At 36.4% G+C, this 21,434-nt stretch overlaps 1 protein-coding gene across 11 annotated transcripts in view; it reads right to left on the reverse strand.

Annotated features, from left to right (window-relative positions):
• The window catches only part of rgl3a (ral guanine nucleotide dissociation stimulator-like 3a), a 24,638-nt gene extending 4,449 nt beyond the window's left edge, over positions 1–20,189 (reverse strand). Inside the window, exons 1-17 of one of the 11 annotated variants that reach the window (XM_048200385.1) lie at positions 19,914–20,189; positions 19,214–19,281; positions 18,360–18,637; positions 11,485–11,774; positions 10,077–10,121; positions 9,475–9,644; positions 9,233–9,387; positions 8,904–9,152; positions 6,493–6,596; positions 6,287–6,371; positions 5,138–5,215; positions 4,030–4,116; positions 3,423–3,455; positions 3,203–3,324; positions 2,940–3,035; positions 1,457–1,586; positions 1–129 (exon numbers count right to left, since the gene is read on the reverse strand). The exon at positions 1–129 is cut by the window's left edge and continues 141 nt beyond it. In XM_048200385.1, coding sequence (XP_048056342.1) covers positions 1–129; positions 1,457–1,586; positions 2,940–3,035; positions 3,203–3,324; positions 3,423–3,455; positions 4,030–4,116; positions 5,138–5,215; positions 6,287–6,371; positions 6,493–6,596; positions 8,904–9,152; positions 9,233–9,387; positions 9,475–9,644; positions 10,077–10,121; positions 11,485–11,774; positions 18,360–18,587 — 2,001 coding nt within the window. In that variant the 5' untranslated portion in view covers positions 18,588–18,637; positions 19,214–19,281; positions 19,914–20,189. Of the gene's footprint in view, positions 130–1,456; positions 1,587–2,939; positions 3,036–3,202; positions 3,325–3,422; positions 3,456–4,029; positions 4,117–5,137; positions 5,216–6,286; positions 6,372–6,492; positions 6,597–8,903; positions 9,153–9,232; positions 9,388–9,474; positions 9,645–10,076; positions 10,122–11,484; positions 11,775–14,380; positions 14,765–18,359; positions 18,638–19,188; positions 19,285–19,913 lie in introns of those variants that run through there. The other 10 variants (XM_048200384.1, XM_048200394.1, XM_048200392.1 and 7 more) reach the window with 10 other exon arrangements.
• Positions 20,190–21,434: the final 1,245 nt, after the last annotated feature.

Raw genomic sequence — 21,434 nt, forward strand, 5'->3', positions numbered from 1 at the left:
TGTTGCAGATGAAGTAGGGGAGGGGCTGTCAGACAGATCTCCCTGGAGGGATCTTCGAAAGGAGGTGGGCGGAGTCAGAGTGATGGTGGGTGTGTCTACTGAGATGTCCTGACAGGATACTGACGGTGACTGTAAATACAATATGACAATTTGAGGTGCATTAGAAAGCTTAATCATTCAGATGTATCCGTTTTTTTATCTGGGTGTTCAGCAACACAGATTGCAAGCGATAAATATTTCGGTAAATTATGTAAAACGTCACAGGCTGACGGTGTTATCATCTAATACAACGTGTTCTGTCAACTTCACGGAAGCTCTTTGTTGATAGTGCAAACATGAACTACTTTATGACTGCAAGGTTAAGGTGAAACAAATCAGTCTCAAACACCTGAAGGGATTTTACTAACCCCAAGGCCTCAGTATAAACATGGTCAAATACAACATGGCCTGTCAGATTCAGGACTATTGATTAAGTTCAATTAATTATAAATAAATAATGTAATAAAAAATAACGCACTTAAATATACCTCCTGACCCGCAGACACAGAAAGACACTGACAACACAAGACGTCATGCAAAAGCTAAAGACACCTGTCTGACGCATGTGTTCATCAGTGTTATTTTAGTATTATTAATATACTATTGTAGTACTTATTTTATATTTTGAATAAGCTTTTTATTTTTATAGTTTCCATTTTCTTTTTAATTTAGTTTTGGTAATTCTGTTTTGTATGGAAACTTGTTTCTGCCACAGAATAAAAAGTAAAAAAGATAATTGCAACTTTTAGTCTCACAGTTCTGACTTTATAACTCACAATCTTGATTTTCTCTATTTTCCTCGCAATTCCAAGTTTATGACTCTGTTTTCTTGCAATTTCAAGTTTATATCTCACAATTCTGACTCTTTTTTTCACACAATTTTGAGTTTAGAACTCGCAATTTTGACTTTTTTCCTCTTTTCTTCAGTTTTAGTTTTATTAATTTCAGTACTTTAAGTTATTTTGTTTGTTTGTATTTTCGTTTACTTTTTTTTTTTTAAGTTCTTCATCAAAAATTTATTTTTCAAATATATATTTCAGCTTCATTTCAATGACCAAAAACTATTTTTAATAGCTTTAGTTAACGCTGGTGTACATACACGTACACAAAACTAGTGTAGTAGACAGATGTGAGAACGAAGTCTGTGTGAACGGCCCCAAAACCATCAATATACTGAATTTTTAAAGTCACATTTTGTAAATTCAGTGCTTTTATCAGCCACAATAATGTAATTTCTCAGCAAATATATGCCATTCTGTGCTACTAATTAATTCAGCATACCACAATCAAATTGATTAAACGTTTTAATCGATTGATAGCCTCAGCTTATTTTAAAAAAGAAGATATTGTAGCAACTATAGTACAAAACATCTGTAGCCCTAGTCTGCAGTTTTTTATGCCAAGTTGTTACCCGTACTTTGTATCCAAGGGGTGACAGGTTGGGGCTGCTGAGGTCTTCCATCTCTGAGCCACTGGAGCCAGAGGATGATACACTGATCTGATCAGCAAGAGTTTTCTTTGAGAAGTTCTCACTGCCAGACAGCAATCTGCAGTGAGCAGAAGAGAAACATAACACAGAAAAGAAAAATAAAAGTTAGCAAAATGTCTTATTACATTCTGAGTCTGAGTCTAAGCCTAAAGGCCCCTATATACTTCAAGTGAAATCGAAGAACAAACTGGTGTGACGTCATTTCGAACAAAGGCCAAAACAAAGTTCATTTTGTGAGTTTGAAGCAGCTTGCCAAAGCGAACTTTCTGGAAAAGTTTGCTGTGGCTGGTAAGCACCTTCGAACCACCATTGGTCAGTGGCAATTATGTAATAGGTTGGCTCTGAGGCTCTGCTTTCTTCGATGTGGAAATCTTCTTTGGTTCACTTCTTCTGTTTAGTCCATCGAGGTTAGACACGAGTGAAAACATGAACACTCTAGAGAGCTGCTTTATAGTAGAAATTGAAGTTATAATTCTAAGTGAAAGCGACACTGACATTGTGTTTCATGTTTAATGCAAAATGTAAAAGCAATCAATTGTATAAAATGCTATACAAATAAATGTGACATGACCGACTGGAGTGCCAAATTGCAGAGCTTGTGCAAACATATTCACATCCTGATCATATGCTTTCTTAACTGCCGTTTTCTCGCAATTGACCCTTCGCAAAGACCCGCTCCCCCTAAGTTAATGTTGCTTTGTCCGAGAAGCCATGGCGCTGTAACCCCACGCAGAATGAAAAATACATCGTGGAGCAAAGAGGACACTAACAACACGTCGACAGACAAGACAGAGCAGGTTATGATATTAAACAAAGTCCTAGCTTTCAAATTGTGTTATTTTTTTTTAAAGAAATTTGAACAATAAAAACTGTTTTGTGGCTCTTTAATGTGTCGTAACAGATTGCTGTAGCGCCTTTGCTCAAGCGGCTCATGAACCGATCGTCTCTTCCTACTAGTTAATTTATAGCATTAAATAAACATGAATGAACATGAGAAGGAATGTTGTTTCAAACGTGGAAAGACGACAGTACACGCCATTTTTCAAGTTCAAGTCTACCGAAGTTAATCTTCTAACTCCTGACTGCTTTGTCTGACAAAATGGCAGATTATGATTGGTTAGATCGCTTGTCAATCAAACTCCCGGCGAAGGTTCAATTGTCATTTTTGTTGTGTGATTATTTTGTTATTGAGAGCAGCAAATATTTATATATATTCATCTAAATGTCACTCAAAGCAGCATGGGTGGTATTGGGATGTTCGCTAACAGTATATCACTGCAAAAGTATATCGCTGCAAAAGTATATCGCTAAGCGGGAAAAAAAACTTTTCTGTGAGTATATTCGGGCCTTGAGTCCATAAAATGGAAACATCTGCTTTGAAACTGTGTCTTATAAAAATAACAACACTCACGAGGTCAGTTTCTTAGTGATGAGCCGGTGGCTCCAGGGATTGGGAGAGCCTGGACAGGGGTCAACTGGTGGCTCCAACTCTCTTGACAACTCATAACTGATGAGAAAGAAAAACTGACTGTTGGTATCTAAATATCTGAGATGCTGAGATGACAGTACCACTGCCTTGAATTCAAAGTCATTTCTTTTAATCTCAACCAATATTCTTAGCAAGTAAATGTTCATCCTGAGAATGATCAGCAAAATGTGCAAAAAGCATGTCACCTCTTCTGGTCGGAAAGGGGCATGCTGCTGTTGATCCAGGAAATGATGTGAGGATGTGATTGTAGAGTGTACTGAGCACATGATGCCTGCAGCTGTCTGATCTGAGACAGGATCTCAAACTCCTGAATACAGAAAGGAACGGCGAGAAAAAGCCATGAGTTGAGCCAAAACCTAGAGAGCTTCTTTTCATTAAAGCAATATTTAAGATAACTGTACTTACTTTTCTACGCTTCTCAAAGTTGATGAGACCTCCCTGTGAGCACAAAGAAGAGTGTTTATATATTTGGTTATATATATTTTTTTAAACCTCAGTGTGGGAACTGAGTTAGAAAACACTATGGGCCAAATTTACTAAACAGGGCAAATTAGTGTGAGAAAAAAAAGCAGCAATGGGAGTGGAAAGTTCTGCACGTGCAAATTAAAGAACACACATACACAGCTGGATCTTTCCATAATGACCGACGCAATCTACCAAGAGCAGCTCAAATTAGCGTCTGGTTTAAGACTCTCTTTTTTTGGTGGTAAATAATGGTGCAAAAAGCAGTACTAGCGCAAACCTTAGTAAATCACCTTGCATGATTCATTTAAATATTCTCGTCCTAAATTTTGCATCTGAAAGGGAAACTCCTACAAATGCATTTGCATTAAGGTCAGCTGCAAAACTAACTGCGGCTATGCCTTTTCAGTGCTAAAATTTCACTGCGTGTCTTTAGTAAATCCTGACAGTAGTTTTTTTAATGCCAAAAGAGGGTTTGCGCCGGTGTAAGCTGTTAGTAAATCTGGCCCCATGTCTATGACATGAATTTAGGTCAGAAAACAATTCTCACCTGTACATTATCACTTAGTGCTGTGTCCAACATGGTGAGAACTGTCAGATAAGTGCCCAAGTACGGCACCTCACCATTGGAGGGGTTCTGTCAGAAAAACAAAGTTGTCAGGCAAAAATACACTACTGTACAAACGATCAAAAGGGGTCGGGAAGATTTTAAAATATCTTTGAAAATAGTCTCTTATGCTCACCAAGGCTGCATTTATTTGATCAAAAACATAGTATAAACAGTTATATCGTGAAATATTATTACAATTTAAAAGAAATGTTTACTATTTTAATATATTTTAAAATTATTATTTAATTTCTGTGATGGCAAAGATGACTTTTCAGCATATTTACTCCAGTCTTCAGTGTCACATGATCCTTCAGAAATCATTCTAATGAGCTGATTTTGAATCAATGTTGAAAACAGTTGTTGTAATCAGTGCCAATTAATATTTTTGTGGGAATAATGTGTTTTTAGGTTTCTTTAACAATCAAAAGAACATTATTTGAAATACAATTTTTTGTAACAGTCTAGAAGTCTGTACACTTTTCACTTTTTTAGTAAATTTAATGCATCCTCGCAGAATAAAAGTATTATTTTCTTTAAAAAAAATAAAAATAAAAAATCTTACTGACCCCACACTTTTGAACATTACTGTATATTATATTTAAACACATGAATCCACAGACATGTTTCAATTAAAACTTCCTCTTTTAAGCACACACATCTTTTCCCAACAGCTAAAATTGATTCATGCCAAGTATATCTTAGTTAGAGGAACACAGTGTTGACGAATCTTTACTGATGATAAACCTGACTCCGTCATATTGTGTCGGCCCTCATTATGGTAATACTCTTTTGAGTGTTTTAATTAATGAGCTGGCAGATTCACATTTAGACACATTTTCATTTTGGAAATGAAATTACTTGAGTCAAACTAGACCAGCAAGTAAATTAGCTGGTGCAGATGCATACATCCCAAACAGGGTAGCTGTTTCCCAGAAACAACATCTTAATTAAGTTTCAAAAGCAAGTTGTGCCAGTAACCTTAAATTAGACAAATGCACAACATTCAGCCAGGCCTTGTTATTATGAAAGTGATTCTAGTGAATCTTACCGAGTGCTTAGAAGTAGGACTAAGTCTGGGAGACTTTGGTGCAGAGTGAGTGTCTACCTCTGCTGACTGGTTTCCTTCCTAAATCAATCACAAATAAATAGATAAGAGGACATTTGTCATACTGAAATGCAAACAGTCTGCGATTTAGATAACCATATGACTGCCAAACAAGCACAAGATACACTGAAACAACTGGCCTGGAGAAACATTTACATAAATCACTTTAAAAGACATTCAAAGCCAATCTCCCACACCCGAAGAGATGCTGCAATTTAAGATTAAGTGCAATTACAGAACATGATAAAGATGGAGGTTAAAGAGGAGTGGGATAGACTACCACGAGCCACCATAGATAACAATAATGAATGTTTTGTTGTTATACACTGAACACTAAACACTGCAGAACATTGTGCGATGTTTTGCCTCCATAACAGTTTCTTTGCCAACAGGATGATTCTGCATTTTTTTAACCTCGTCTTCGTCCAGCCCCTATTGATTTACTCTTTGTATGCGAGCTAGAGTAAAAAGGGGTGTGGAAAATATTGAATGTTGCCAGGTAGCATCTTTTAAGATAGTAAAAAGGGCATAAAAGCGCCATGGGATGAGATCACATCATAATCTTATCAGAAATTCAACAGTCTTATCAGCTCTTGCACATTGCAGGCCAAAGTGTTAGATATTGATGGAAGTTTGGGGTCAGTAAGATTTTTTTTTTTTCACCAAGGATGCAGTAAATGAAACAAAAGTTACAGTAAACATCTATAATTTTACAAAAGATTTCTATTTCAAATAAATGCTGTTCTTCTAATAATTAGAAATGTTTCTTGAGCACCAGATCAGCATCATGTGACACTGAAGACTGGAGTAATGATGCTGAAAATTCAGCTTCGCATCACAGGAATAAATTACATTCTAAAATATATTAAAACAGAAAACAGTTATTTTAAGTTGTAATAATATTTCACGATATTACTGTTTTTACAGTGTTATCGCTAAAATAAATGCAGCCTTGGTGAGCATAAGAGACTTTTTTGCAAAAACATTAAAAAAATCTTACTGACCCCACATTTTTGAATGGAAGTATACATAAATGTCAAATATTTTAGAAGATTAGGGTAGACAACAGGTAAAAAAAACGGTGAAACTTACCTCTACAAGGATCTCTCGATTGATCAGCACACAGTTCTCATCAGAACAGGTGTCGCACAGCTGATCAAAAGCAGTCATACTCTCCCTGAAATTGGCATTGCACATTTTATGGATTTACATTTACTACTATGTATTATGCAAATTGTGTGCTTAACATTTCACTAAAGGTTTAATGGCTGGTTTGTGTCAGGATCAGAAAGCATTACCTGCTGACTGCTGCCCAGGTTTTCTTTAGCCGGTAGATAGCATTGGACTGAAGAGCAGATAAGATGGCTCTTAGAGAGGAGAAGTTTCTCAACTGCCGGCACTCCTGTAAAACAAATAATAATAAAAAGAACAAATCAGCTTAAAATAATAAAACCATAAAGACTTGCTTAAGAAAAGAAAAGAAACATTAACTTAAACTCACACTGGATCAAATATGCACCAACAAAATGTGATAAAGTTATCTTTAAATGCCCAGAAAGATTCTTTTCAAACTGTAGCTCTGTCACGATAGTAATTAAAGGTGCCCAAGAATGCTTTTTCACAAGATGTAATATAAGTCTAAGGTGTCTCCTGAATGTGTCTGTGAAGTTTCAGCTCAAAATACCCCATAGATTTTTTTTAAATTAATTTTTTTAACTGCCTATTTTGGGACATCATTAACAATGCACTGATTTACACTCGGCGCCGCCCCCTTAAATCGCGTGCTCCCTGCCACATGAGCTGTCGACTATATTACAGCGCATTTACAAAGTTCACACAGCTAATATAACCCTCAAATGGATCTTTACAAGATGTTCGTCATGCATGCTGTATGCATGCTTCGAATTATGTGAGTAAAGTATTTATTTGGATGTTAAAGTTTTATTCTGAGTGAATTTGAGGCTGTCCTCCGTGGCTAACGGCTAATGCTACACTGTTGGAGAGATTTATAAAGAATAAAGTTGTGTTTATGCATTATACAGACTGCAAGTGTTTAAAAAATGAAAATAGCGACGGCTCTTGTCTCCGTGAATACAGTAAGAAACGATGGTAACTTTAACCTCATTTAACAGTACATTAGCAACATACTAACGAAACATTTAGAAAGACAATTTACAAATATCAGTAAAATATCATGCTATCATGGATTATGTCTAGCCTGGGTGCCAGCCCGAACCCCGCCCACAACATTTTTTGGACGGGAAGTTCGGTCTGGACTCGATCCATTGTGGAGTAATTATGCTCGGCTCCCAGAAGGCCGAGCCAATCAAATTGCCAGGGCGGGCTTTAATGGATGATGGACAGGCTATCTGCGGTTACGTAACCACCCACGTCATCAAAGAGCGCTTGGGTTGAATTGGTTTTCACCAACGATGACTGCAGCTGGAGAAGTAAGATGTTTAGATTCCGCTATCACGTCTGTAATAAAAGAAATCGACAGCGCATTAATTTTAAAAGACGAACAAAGAACCGCAATCAAGGCATTTGTCGATGGGAAAGATGTGTTTGCCGTCCTTCCAACGGAATTCGGCAAAAGTTTAAGTACAAGTTCAACATACGTCACTTACTGCGTTGCTCTGATTGGTTGTAGGTCTATCCAATTGAGTGCAGAGTTTTTTTTTTTTTACTGGTTCGGTTAAGACACGCCCCATAATTCAAGTGCAATGGAGCAGTATCAGACTCACATTCTGCCTAGAATATGAGTATAACGAAGTCAGGCTAGATTATGTCAGTTATTATTGCTCCATCTGCCATTTTTCACTGTTGTTCTTGCTTACCTAGTCTGATGATTCGGCTGTGCAGCTCCAGACGTTAACTGGCTGCCCTTGTGTAATCCCTTTCATAATGTTGGGAACATGGGCTGGCATATGCAAATATTGGGGGCGTACACCCCGACTGTTACGTAACAGACGGTGTTATGTTGAGATTCGCCTGTTCTTCGGAGGTCGTTTAAACAAATGAGATTTACATAAGAAGGAGGAAACAATGGTGTTTGAGACTCACTGTATGTCTTTTCCATGTACTGAACTCTTGTTATTTAACTATGCCAAGATAAATTCAATTTTTGAATCTAGGGCACCTTTAACAGGAAAGAGAGCATTTTAGCATTTAGTATCCTCCTAATGCCTATTATAGTGCTCCTTGTGGCAATGCAGAGAACTGCAGAAGTGCAACTTTATATATATATATATATATATATATATATATAAATATAAAGGCAAAACACAGTTTCTCATTGAGCGTTTTTACATAGAAAACCATTATAAAGAAGATGCTTAACCATTCAGCGTGTTGCGTTCAAATTCTGGGCTCATCTGAATATAGTATGCATCGTCAATAAGGTGTATACTGAATTTAATCTTATATCATATGTTTTAGTATATTAAGGCACTATAATTTTTCACGTTAAGTGTTTTAGAACATCCCGCTGATTTTAGTGATTGAAATACTGCAGCAGGAGCTGTATATGCATCACAAGTGCCCCAAACTTGCATTTTGTTCACATATTTTTGGTTTTCTTCTTTTGAAAGGTGATCTAAATATCTGTGGCTTGAAACAGATGGAAAATTGGCAGGCCTGTGCTGCAGTTCAATGGATGTTTTGCCCTCCAGGTAAACTATGAACAGTATGCTTCGAGCCTTATACACACCTGAGCCACAGAGATCCACTTCTCAATAATCTTTGCCCTGTGTGTAGGGCTGCTACGAGGGCAGGATGGTGAGCCGGAAGGGGAGGTTGCAGAAGGGCACAGCAGAGAGGTGATAACGCAGTTAGTGACGGCATTAAACTGGGCAATGGTTGCACGGACCGTGGGCGCTAGATTCCGGTTCTCTTTCTTGTCCCTTTGAGACCAAATGCAGCCAAGGCAGTGAAACGGAACCACTTTGACAAAGAGTTCCTGAGAAAGAAATGGAAACAGGTGAATAAAAGTAGGCCAAAAATAAAAAGTAGCACCAGTATGCAAACCTTGACACCTACAGCGTCTAATAGCGTGAGCTGCTCAGCTATGTCTTGTGCGGGGAAGGCCAGTACATCCCCCAACTCTTCTATGTCCTGTCTGTCCATGGTGTCTTCAGTTGCTGGACTCTCTACACCAGCAGCACTGGCTTCTGCTGATCTACCCATGTGCTTGTCTGTTGATTCATAAGAAGTAGTTTTTTGGCACTGATGTTTGGGGTGTATGTGCATAAAAGCTAAATTAGCCATATTTCAAGGCTTGCCTTCAGTCTGAAATTTTCTGAGAAGAGCATCGGCTTGATGAACCAGGCGTCTGAAACAAAGGCGATGACGCAGATGAACACAGAGCAGCTGGAGAGCCTGGTGATCCGGAGAGTCCCGAAGGTCCTCGTGATAATCGTCTAACCACAGCCGGATCAGACAGGGCAGAGAACTGCGCACACACATATACACACGCTCTTTGTTTTAGACTAATTATTGAAGCTCTTGGAATTAGGATGAATAACCAAGTTAAAAAAAGTATAATGGTTGCATTGGGCAACCAGTTTTAATTTAAAGGTCATTATAAAACGTTACTACATGGCACTCTGAAATATTTGATTCTGATTGGTCAGTCACGGTATTCTGAGGTCAGTTATTCCCCAGTAATGACCGTAGAAATGCTGTATAATGATCGCTCAAATGGGTAATTGATGTCACCTTTTTCATGTCTCTCTGGTTTCATTCACTCCAAATATTTTAAAATGGTTTCTTCTCAAATCAATATTTCATGTGTCCATCATTATTATTATGAAAAGCTGTGCAATAAGTGATACTGACCTATCAAAATCTAGACTTCCAGGAAGTTTCTGAGAATTCAACTCACCTCCTGATACAGACACTGTTGTCCAGATTGGTGATCATGTCCTCTCTACAGAGACAAATAAAAAAGTCCAAAGTTTATATTCAAAACAGTCCTAAAACCCATAAAGAAGCTTTAAGATTATGAACATTGCAACAATTTCTGTTCATGTTTTTAACAAAAATGTGTCACAAGTGCTTTTTCAAGGCCTATTGCCTTTATTTATGCTTCAACAGAAACACAAAGAACTCTCAACGTTCAACAAAAGGGCCTGACGCCTCTGACTAGTCAAGAGAAACCTGTTCTAAAATGTGAGGTGTTCTCCTCCATTCCACTGCATCACTAATGCATATGGTGTGACTGTCATACTGTTAGTCATTAAAGGTGTCTCTGGGAAACACTCTGAATTTAGAAATTTGGGCTTCCTCCTTCATTTGTTTGTTCACGGTCACTGAGCCTTATAAAATGCTGTGTAAATATCATATTTAAATACATAAGGGATAGCTGAGTCAAAAACGGAAGTCAGTCAATGACTTGATGAAGGTACCTTGAGAAGAAGCTGACACAATAACATCATGACTAAAGTGCTAGAAGACGTTTAACTATGTTTTAGACAAAACTAAGCAAATATTGAATGATTATAATGCTCGTTTCTTTAATAGAAATGGAATCATAAGTTGAAAAGATAAATACATTCTACAGAGCCCCAAAGGGGTCAAAAAATCAATTTGTAATGCTTTCGAGTTCTCTAACAAAAGATTTGCATTACCCAAAAAACTTTGCATTTGCGTGCAAAATGGTTGTTTCCCAGAAAAAACATTGTGTTCATTCGTGAAAGCATTGACATATAGTTTTTCTTCCCACCTCATATTAGAACGCAAAGTTTCTCTAAGGAACGCAAAAGCATTGAAATGATTCATAATGCCAATTTTTCATTTTGGGTAGACTATACCTTTAAATTGTAAAAAAAAAAAAAAAAAAAAAAAAAAAATTATATATATATACACACACTATCGTTCAAAGTTTTGGGGTCAGATGTTTATGAAAGTCTTTTATGCTCACCAAGTCTGCATTTATTTGATCAAAAATACAGTAAAAACAGTAATATTGTGAAATATTACTCCCTCTTTTGCAGTCACATGATCCTTCAGAAATCATTAAAATATGCTGTTGTAATATTTTTGTGGTATTTTTTCAGGATTGAAAGTTTGAACAGCATTTATTTGAAATAGAAATCTTTAGTAACAATATAATATAAAACGTCTTCACTATCACTTTTAATCAATTTAATTAATCTTTGCTGAATAAAAGGTATTACCTAAAAAAAATATTACTGAAGCTAAAATTTTGAACGGGAGTGTTTATGTCAGCTTAATGTCCCTGAACCATCTGAGGCAGCAATTAAAGTCTTTCACTGAGCATTTATGCTCACCTTTGAAACAGGAGTTCTATGAGAGCATTTGTGCTGGTAAAGGCTCTGTAGGTGGAGAGGAAGATTTGCGTGTAATCTGGGTCAGGGCACTCCGGGTTCACCAATTCTGTGACGAGACGCTCCAGAGTGGCTGCTTTAAGCCTGCGGACCTTCAGTGTGCGGTACTGCATGAAGCCAAAGGCGGAATCGTTCTCAGCGGCATCAGGTGGGGGTTGGATGGGTTCTCGGTGAAGAGTGACCCCATAGACGGCCCCGTCTTCCACCTCCTCTCCCCACTCCTGCACTGGGTCCTGGACAAACAGAAATGTTGAATTTGTAGCTGACTAATGGAAAAATATGCACACATTGAACCTACTGTAAAACTTGGTATGATGCCCATTGCAGTGCTATTAAACAAAGACAGTGCCATCATAAAGAGTTTATTTTGCAGGCCTGATGAATGCAGTGAAACACCGAAATGTAGGTCTTCAACTGAAAAAACAATGCCCGCAAAGCACTGACCTAACAATTCACCTGTCCAGGAAGAAATATACAAAGCAGGAGTTCTTTGGGAAAATACAGGCAAATTGTTATCCAAATTACAAGTGAGGAGGAGTGAATACACTTTATATTCACTGGCTTGAGAAGACAATACATTGGGTATTACTTGTTTTCTTAGGCTAGCAAATGCTTTCTCAGCAAAATCGTCTACAATGCAATGTTCAAATTATGCTATAAGCAAATACACAAAACATTTTTATGGTACTAACAATAACACCACTGTTCAATGATGCCCACACAAGAAAACCATCCATTTTAATTTAAGGAAATATCATTGTAAAAACAAAAAACATAACTAGTTGACACCAAAATACTCAATACTTTCCTACACAAATCCTCCTTGGTGGTAAAATGAAACCACGATTATTTGCATAGCAAATACCACCCCTGCATGAATAACAGCTGTGGGCGAACAAAAAAAAATGGTATGGGTTTTAAACAAAGACAGACTGTGCGACACACTGGAGTCAATTAAGTCCGGTGTTTTCTCTTTCAGGGCATACAGGGTTGTTGTTGGGCTGGTTGTTGACTGATTCAGATGTGAACAGCATTAGATGACCTCATAACAACCGACTTGAGAACATATTAGCATAATGGTGTCATCGGTCACCGATCCTTGAGAAACGGGACGGCCCACGATTTACATGCCATTAGTTTAAAAAAGGGATAAGAAACATTTCCACATTGAAATCAATCACAGATTTTTACGATGTTCTTAAAACAAAGTCTATTCGATTTTCAAAATAATGACATTAGCTATAAAATCACCTATAACTCAATACTTAAAACATATAATTAACTGTAAACAAAATAATACACTACCATTCAGAAGGATGCATTAAATTTATCAAAAGTCACAGTAAAGACATTTATAATGTTACAAAAGTTTTCTATTTAACAAAAAAAAAAAGTAAAAAAAAAATTCTATTGATCAGAGAATTTTTCTACAAAAATATTAAGTAGTACAGCTGTTTTCAACATTAATAATAATTAGATATCAGCATATTGGAATGATTTCTGAAGGATCATGTGATTCTGAAGACTGGAGTAATGATGAAAATTCAGCTTTGCCATCACAAGAATAAATTACATGTTAAAACATATTAAAATAAAGTTATTTAAATAATAATACTTCACCATATTACAGTTTATGTAATATGCAGCCTTGGCAAGCACATTTAAAGACATAAAAAATACTGATCCCAAATTTTTGAATGGTAATGTATATGAACTTTAAGAAAAATACATTTGTATTTGTAAAAGAAACAGTTCTACTATGACCTACAAAAAGAGGTGAAACTTAAAAATACACCTTTTTATGTCTTTTTCTTCGTCATACATTAGACCTTAAACCTGAGCTCAATAAGGGGACATATAATATATTGTTATCTAGTTTCTTTATGTAATTGTGACTGGATTAAATTTACAACCATGATATGTCAACTCCCTCATAAATTATGAAGGAATTATTTGTAAGCATTAAAGAAAAAATATTAAGAAAAATGCTGCTGTATTTAATATATATTTGACATGTAAAACATGTAAGCTGTCAAGCCTGGTGGTGAACATATTAAACAGAATTATCCTAAATTATTCTGATGTAGGCTACATACAAATAGTGATTTTTCACAGACTGCATCTCACGAATCATTGCTCTGCAGCAATAGCTCCATGAATATCACATAATATGCAAATTTGGAAAAGGTTGTGCTTCCAAGTAACCCAAGGACAGTCTATTCCTCTAACAAATCAAATGCTGTGAAAATCACAAGTGCATTCTTCCCAGAAATTCCAGTCAACCATAACAGAGAGCTTTCCAAGCCAAAGCCCGTGTCTCCTTTAAAACTGTGCCATGGAAGAAAAAGCACAGGGAATGATGGGGGAGGGAAAGATGAAACTATCACAGGTCAACTGTGAAACAGGACAATGTGTGCACATCTTCAATCTACAGGTGGATCTGAGAACAAACACTAAATCAGTTCTATTGTGAGACTCCCGAGGGAAAAATTAAGCACCACACCCTCCCCGGAGTCCTCATTACATGTAAACCCTCGGGTTAATCGCTTCGAAAGGCCAATAACGCATATAAGTGTAAAACCATTAAGGTTTTTGTCAGTGACAAAAGAAAGTACTGAGATGTCCGGAAAGAAAGAACAGGAAATACGGCATTTTCCATAGCATTCAGGTGAAGAGAGAAACACGGTTGATTCATTTGCGCTGGACGTCGCGCGACGCGCTACGCTTCCACGTCTAATGAAAATATTTCTCTCTAACGTTAGTCATTTTAATTTCTTAAAATCACATTTAACAAACTTAATGTCCTTGATAAAATAGTTTAACTCAAAAAGTGACTTACCATTGTGAACTCCCATTTCCCCATGTTCTCAGCTCTCTATTCTTCAGCCGTATGATCAAGCAGTGTAAGCGTTCCCACTTTCCATTAGCGCAGCAAAAAACATTGGAAACTATATTCCTTAGTCAGCTGGTGTCAAAGTTGACTGTCATGTCTAGAGAGCTGCAAGGAATGGATAACTTTGCGTTGTTCGGTTTAATCAAACTCCCTAGTGAAGATAAAGTCAACTTACTGTACATTTCATACCTACTGTAGCCTACTACCTTTATTGTCATCTATTATAAATATGCTTTAACAGAAGCCTGTGGCCCAAGAAAATGATTATCGTTATGATTATGTCGGTGTTTTGTTTTAGCTGTCTAAATAGCACACAGCGAACCTGTCAAGCGCTTTAAAAGTGCCGTGGGTTGGTCTCTACGTAAACAATTGCGTCTAGTATGACGTACGGGGCGTGCTTATTAATATTAATTAGGTTACATGAAGATCAGCGAATCATACTCTGGTGAACGCTTGGGTTATGAATATTAATTAGGTTGTATGTCCAATCGCGTCTGGGAGTTTACTAAGCAACTTTGCATTGCTAAATTAATAGGCATTGTCATAGTATTTTTTTTAAATAATATTAAGTGTCTATTTCTGAGAGTTTTTGGTATGAGAATTCAGGGAATATAAAAAGAGAGACTCTGGAGAATTAAACTAAATGTATACAAAGTAAGTAGCAACATCTAATTTATAATAATTAACTATAAATATAACTATAACTATAAAAACTATTAATAATTATTTATATAATTAAAAAATAATTAACATACAATTGCTTATTTACAGTTTTTCCCCTTGCAATTGAAAGAGTGGCCCAAAAGTCTGAGACCAAGTGAAAATCAAGTGAAACTTTCCATATTATCAGCTTAAAGGGAAAGTTCACCCAAAAATGAAAATTCTGTCATCATTTACTCACCCTTAAGTTGTTCCAAACCTGTATGAGTTTCTTTCTTCTGCTGAACATAAAGGAAGATATTTTGAAGAAAGTTTGTAACCAGGCTGCTTTGGGGCACCATTGACTTCAATAGTAGGAAAAAAATACTATGGAAGTCAATGGTGCCCCAGAACTGTTCAGTTTCCCATATTGTTCAAAATATCTTTCTTTGTGTTCAGAAGAAGAAAGAAATGTATACAGGTTTGGAACAACTTGAGGGTGAGTAAATGATGATAGAATTTTCATTTTTGGGTGAACTATCCCTTTAACAATCAATGGAAGTAAAGAAAATCTGATTGTTTGTATAAAGGTGTTTACATTGTCAGAATTTATTTAATTAGTGACCTACATGCAATTAAATTAAAAATGCAATTTTGAGTTGTGCTGATCAACTTGCAAATACTACTGCAGCCCATTTTATCCAGGAAAAGAGCAAATGACTCAGACACTATGATGCAGATCCTTAGATGAATAATGGTGAACATTTTATGAGATGTTCTTTTACAAACCCCATACACACAACATCTCAATGAGACAATGAGCAGATTGTTGGATTCTGGGTACAGTGGGTTCATTAATGTCTTTCTGTTCTCTCTGACGTGGATCTGTGAATGTGCAGTGGCCTCCTAGAAGCCCATTCTCATAGAGACACAACAACGCAGCAATGAGTGACGCACACTACTGAACTCTTATTGACAGACCACAATCATCATGCTAAAAGTATTTATGCATATCCAATAACAATACCACTCATTTCTAAGACAGAGGTCGCATGCTGATGTGTGTGCATTCACACACTCCAACAAACAGATCATTATTGCTTCATTTTAAATTAAAATTAAATTGAAATATTTTGTTTTACCATCCTATTCCATGGTACAACAAAGCTTGAACACAAGGTTGAATAGCTAACACACACACACACACACACACACACACACACACACACACACACACACACACACACACACACACACAAAAATCTTACATGCCAGCAATGCTAAAATACTTCTCATTACTGACATAGTAACATTCTGGTCAGGTAGTAAATTTTAGTTAGTATCTTGGTGATGGACTGACAACTGCTGGTATTTTTCAGTGAACAGTATTGAAAGATACTTTGTTAGGTTAGCTTCTGCTAAGGATGTAAATGTCAATGCCTGATGCATGGTTTTTACTACAGTGGACTGATCATTTAAATCATTTCTAACCATTCAGGGTTGTGATGCTATACCCAAACCAACTCTTACTCATAATTCTGACTGTTCTCATTATCTAATTGTAGCATTTAATTTTATTACAACATACACTAACGATTAAAAGTTTGGCATTTGTAAGTATTTTAAAATTTCTTATGTTTCTTATGCGAATATCATTGATTTCTTATGTGCACCAAGGCTGCATTTATTTAATCAAAATAAAACAGTAATATTGTGACATATTATTACAATGTGAAATAAATGTAGAATTTATTCTTGTGATGCAAAGCTGAATTTTCAGCATCATTACTCCAGTCTTCAGTGTCACATGATCCTTCAGAAATCATTTTAATATGCTGATTTGCTGTTCTAAAAACATTTCTTATTATTATCAATGTTGAAAACAGTTGTGCTGCTTAATAATATTTGTGTGGAAACCATGATGCATTTTTGCAAGATTTTTTTGATGAATATAGAGTTAAATAACAGCATATATTTGAAATCTTTTGTAACATTATAAATATTTTTGCTGTCACTTTTTATAAATTTTATTGTGCTCTTGCTTATAAAAGGCAACTCTTTCTTTTCTTTTCTTTTTTTAAAAATAAATAAATAAATAAAATAAAAAAAGTTACTGACCCCAAACTTTTATGAAGCTGACAAAAAATTCTCATATGTTGCAACTGACAAATATTCATTAAGAAGTTAGAATGGATGGATATATATTTAACTGCTTTACTGTTGTTCGTTCCAAGCTCATTTCTAGCCAGCTTTGGATCTTTATACAGCAAAACCACTTAAATGGATAGTTCACCAAAAAAATGAAAATTATTCAATGCTTTACTCACCCTCAAGCCATCTTAGGTGTATATGACTATCTTCTTTCAGACGAATACAATTGGAGATGTATTTAAAAATATACTTCCAAGCTTTATAATGGTAGTGAAGAGGTGAGATATTGAAGTCCAAAAAATGCATCCATCCATCATAAAAAGTAATCCATATGGCTCCAGGGGGTTAAAGGCCTTTTGAAGTGAAGCGATACATTTTTGTAAGAAAAATATCCATATTTAAAACATTATTATTTATAGTAACTTGCTTCTGGCAGAAGGCCATACGCATACCCCCTGACCTGATGTATGACGCCATGAGAAACGCGGAAGCGCAGAGGATAGAGCAAAGCAAAACACCGGTCATGAATTAGAAGTCTAAAATGAGAAATTTTAAAGAGAAATGTCAGAGGATTTTGATATAAGAGAAAAGGAGCTTGAGTTTGTTGCATAGCCCTATTTGTTTGAACCGCGAGAGGCGTCTAAGCTTATGATACTCCTACATCCTGCATCATACAACGCTTAAAGTCAAATTGCGCAGTAGGAGTTCGGTCGTCTGCCGGAAGCTAGTTATTTTAGATAATAAAGTGATAAATATGGATATTTTTCTTACAAAAAACCACTTCAAAAGGCCTTTATTAACCCACTGGAGCCGTATGGATTATTTTTATGATTGATGGATGCATTTTTTTGGGCTTCAAAATCCCCCCCCCCATTCACTACCATCATAAAGCTTGGAAGAGCCAGGATATTTTTAAATATATTGTGTTTGTCTGAAAGAACACAGTCATATACACCTAGGATGGCTTGAGGGTGAGTAAATCATGGGATAATTTTCATTTTTGGGTGAACTATCCCTTTAAGGTTCTCTGTTCAGGTTGAATCACTTGTATGTCCCTCATTTGTAAGCCGCTTTGGATAAAAGCATGCACTAAATCAATAAACGCAATTGTCAATGGATCACCATCAGCACTGACCTCACTGCGTTCCTCAAGGTCCAGCAGATGGAAGCTCCTGAGCCAAACGCCGGGCTCCTCGTCCATCTGCACATCCACATGATGCCCAGTCTGACACAGCAGATGCCTCATTCGTCCCAGTCGTGCCCGCAGACCCTTCTCTCCCCCAGACACCACTAGAGACGACCTCATCCTCCACCCGTATAACACGGCAACTTCCTCCAAGAGCAGCAGACACACATCAGGCATATTACCCAGTATGGAGCTTCTGTTTGCTGGACTTCAGTATACTTTGATAACTAAAATATATACATATATATATATATATATATATATATATATATATATATATACATATATATATATATATATATATATATATATATATATATATATATATATATATTTTTTTTTTTTTTTTTTACATTTATTTATTTAATTATCTATTTTTAAAGTTTTGTTGTTGCTTTGAATTTCCTGTTAATTCAGTAAAATGACATGTAAATATAATAGATAAAAGAAGTTGTCTTCCAAGTTGGGACTTTTTAGATTTTTTATTTTATTTTATATTACTTTTTATTGTATACTAATGGTATTCTATGTAGATAAACTCACCATATAATTGTTACAAAATAGTAAAATAATATTAAAAATTATTATATTATTAATATTTCTATAATATAGTAATATAACAATATTTTTATAATCAAAATGGGCGAAATTACTATTAATATAGTATTCATATTACAATATATTAACATTTTAATATATTTAATTTATTTAAATAAATCATATATAATCAAACTGTGGTACATTAATGGAATAAATCATTATTTAAAAGTTTATTCACCTTAAACACTGGATGAGCTACTCACTGTGGAAGATGCTCCTTATTCAGCTTCTGTTCGTGGTAGATCCGCTCCTAATAATCCATGTTGGTACTCTGCTAAAACCAGGAGATGGGATGCCATGACCTTCCAGAAAGATCCATCATGTCCTGACGCAGAGACCTGATGTCTACTGCACAAGTGACTATGAACTGAGGAGGTCATCTAAACTCTAGTAACCCTGCAATTTTCATCCATCCATCTCTGATTCTCTCCATGCTGACTAACATGAACACACTCACACAATCATCTGATTGTCTGCACAGACTAATGGGCTGTCAGTTTGGTTTGTTCCACTCAGTGCATCCTTTTCTTTGACACAATCTCCTTTTTCTGGCATTAATTAGCAGTAACAGTACAGTTCAGTGTTCTTGTGTGTTTATCTGTAGTAACTGTAAATATAAACTACTATTAAAGTGCACAATGTGAAGCATTTAAAATGTTAACATTCTTAAAGGCAAATTAGACACTAAAAGTAAAAGATGGGTGATAACTCCAAAAGAAAATGTGACCACATGTGCTCTACTAATATCACAACACAGATTGTGGGTGTTTCTGTTAAAACTTTAAGATTTAATAATTGTCCTGAACGACATTTAATTATGATTTAATTAATGATTTAATTAACAAATATTTGCCCGAAGAATAAACCGTGCATTCCATTAAAAAAGCGTTTAAATTCAAATACCTGCAGATTTCACCGTGTAAACAAAGATGCAGGTCTCCTTTTTCCGATTTACAAGCCATACCACCTCCCCTTTAAACTTATTTTTGAACACAAGTGAGTGTCCTATAAGCAAAACTCACTGTTGTCTTTACATTTAGCGTGGAAACAACGCGTTGACGCTCACGAGGAGTAAATTCGTGTGGTTGCACGTGTACCTGAAGCTCGCGCGGTTGCCAGACTGCAAAGGTAATTATGAAATAGCAGAGAAAATGTCAAATAGTTGCTCATTAGGTTGCATGATTCAGACTATTACAAAACTATGTATTTATATAGCCTACTGAATCACAACTATGATAATGGCTCTTTGTCTTTTTGATTTTTATTCACGAGTGTTATGCTCATGTAAATCTTTGTTGGAATGACTCTAAATATCTAGTAGTTTTGGATATCTATGAGATGTGTCAGCATACGAAAATAAAACCCTAATCAATGCATACATATGCATTTGGCATTTTCTGAAAATGTTGATAATCAACTTCAGCAGATTATTATAGCTAAACAGGATTTGTGTGATTTTTTTTTTTTCTAGCAATAAACATTAAATTAATGAAAATTAAATTAATAGTAACATTTATACAGTAGCATGCTAGGTCAGTTTCATGTTAGATAATGTATCTCACAACACATTGCATTAAAGCCACAATATGTAAATTTTCGCCGCTAGAGGTCACTTATTCAAAACAAAGGCGTAGCTTGAAGGCCTGTACACACCGGGACGAATATCGCACGCGTTTATCGCCAGCGTTTTTCGAGACGTTTTTTGTGTTCACACCCAAGCGATTTTCAATGGCGATGCAAAAATAGTGTGCGTCTCAATCAGCTCCCTAGTCAGGGCACTGATCAGGGAGTCGGCCACATTCATTTAAATGGTATACTGATACACGACCTAGGAAGCTAGGGAGCTGTTTGAGACGCAGGGATAGTTTGTAGCGGTCTTCCTCGTCTACTTACTTTCTCTTCGTCGTCTTGTGTGCTCGGCAAGACTGTTTTGTGCTTGAGCGCCACCAAGTCGTGTTTTACTGTAACTTCAGCAGCTCCAGGCACGTGAACAAAAGCATCAATCTCATTGGTCGGCCAGTTTTTAACGCGGCGCGTCAAACCAAAAAAACGAACCCAAGGCGTTTTTTAAAAAATGACGCTTTTACGCCTCGCGTTTTTCGCGTCGGTGTGCACACTCACATTGGCCCCCGTTGTTTAGTCACGAGGCGTTAAACGTCGACGAAAATCGCGCGCGATATTCGTCCCGGTGTGAACAGTCCTTGAGGATGCCTTGATTTTGCGGAATCATGGGAGGTGTTGTCTTCACGTCTACAGCCGGTGGAAAAGAATCGGGATGGGGCTCAAGCAGAAATCATGTTCATGGATGAGATTTTTAATGTTGCTGTAGTATAAACCAGAGCGGGGCCGAGTGCTGTAGGAGTAGAAAGAGGCCGCTGGAGCAATTGTGGGTATGATGTCATTGATAGCCGACGCACGGACACG

Source organism: Megalobrama amblycephala, linkage group LG8, assembly GCF_018812025.1.
Source record: "Megalobrama amblycephala isolate DHTTF-2021 linkage group LG8, ASM1881202v1, whole genome shotgun sequence".
NCBI classification, from domain to species: domain Eukaryota; kingdom Metazoa; phylum Chordata; class Actinopteri; order Cypriniformes; family Xenocyprididae; genus Megalobrama; species Megalobrama amblycephala.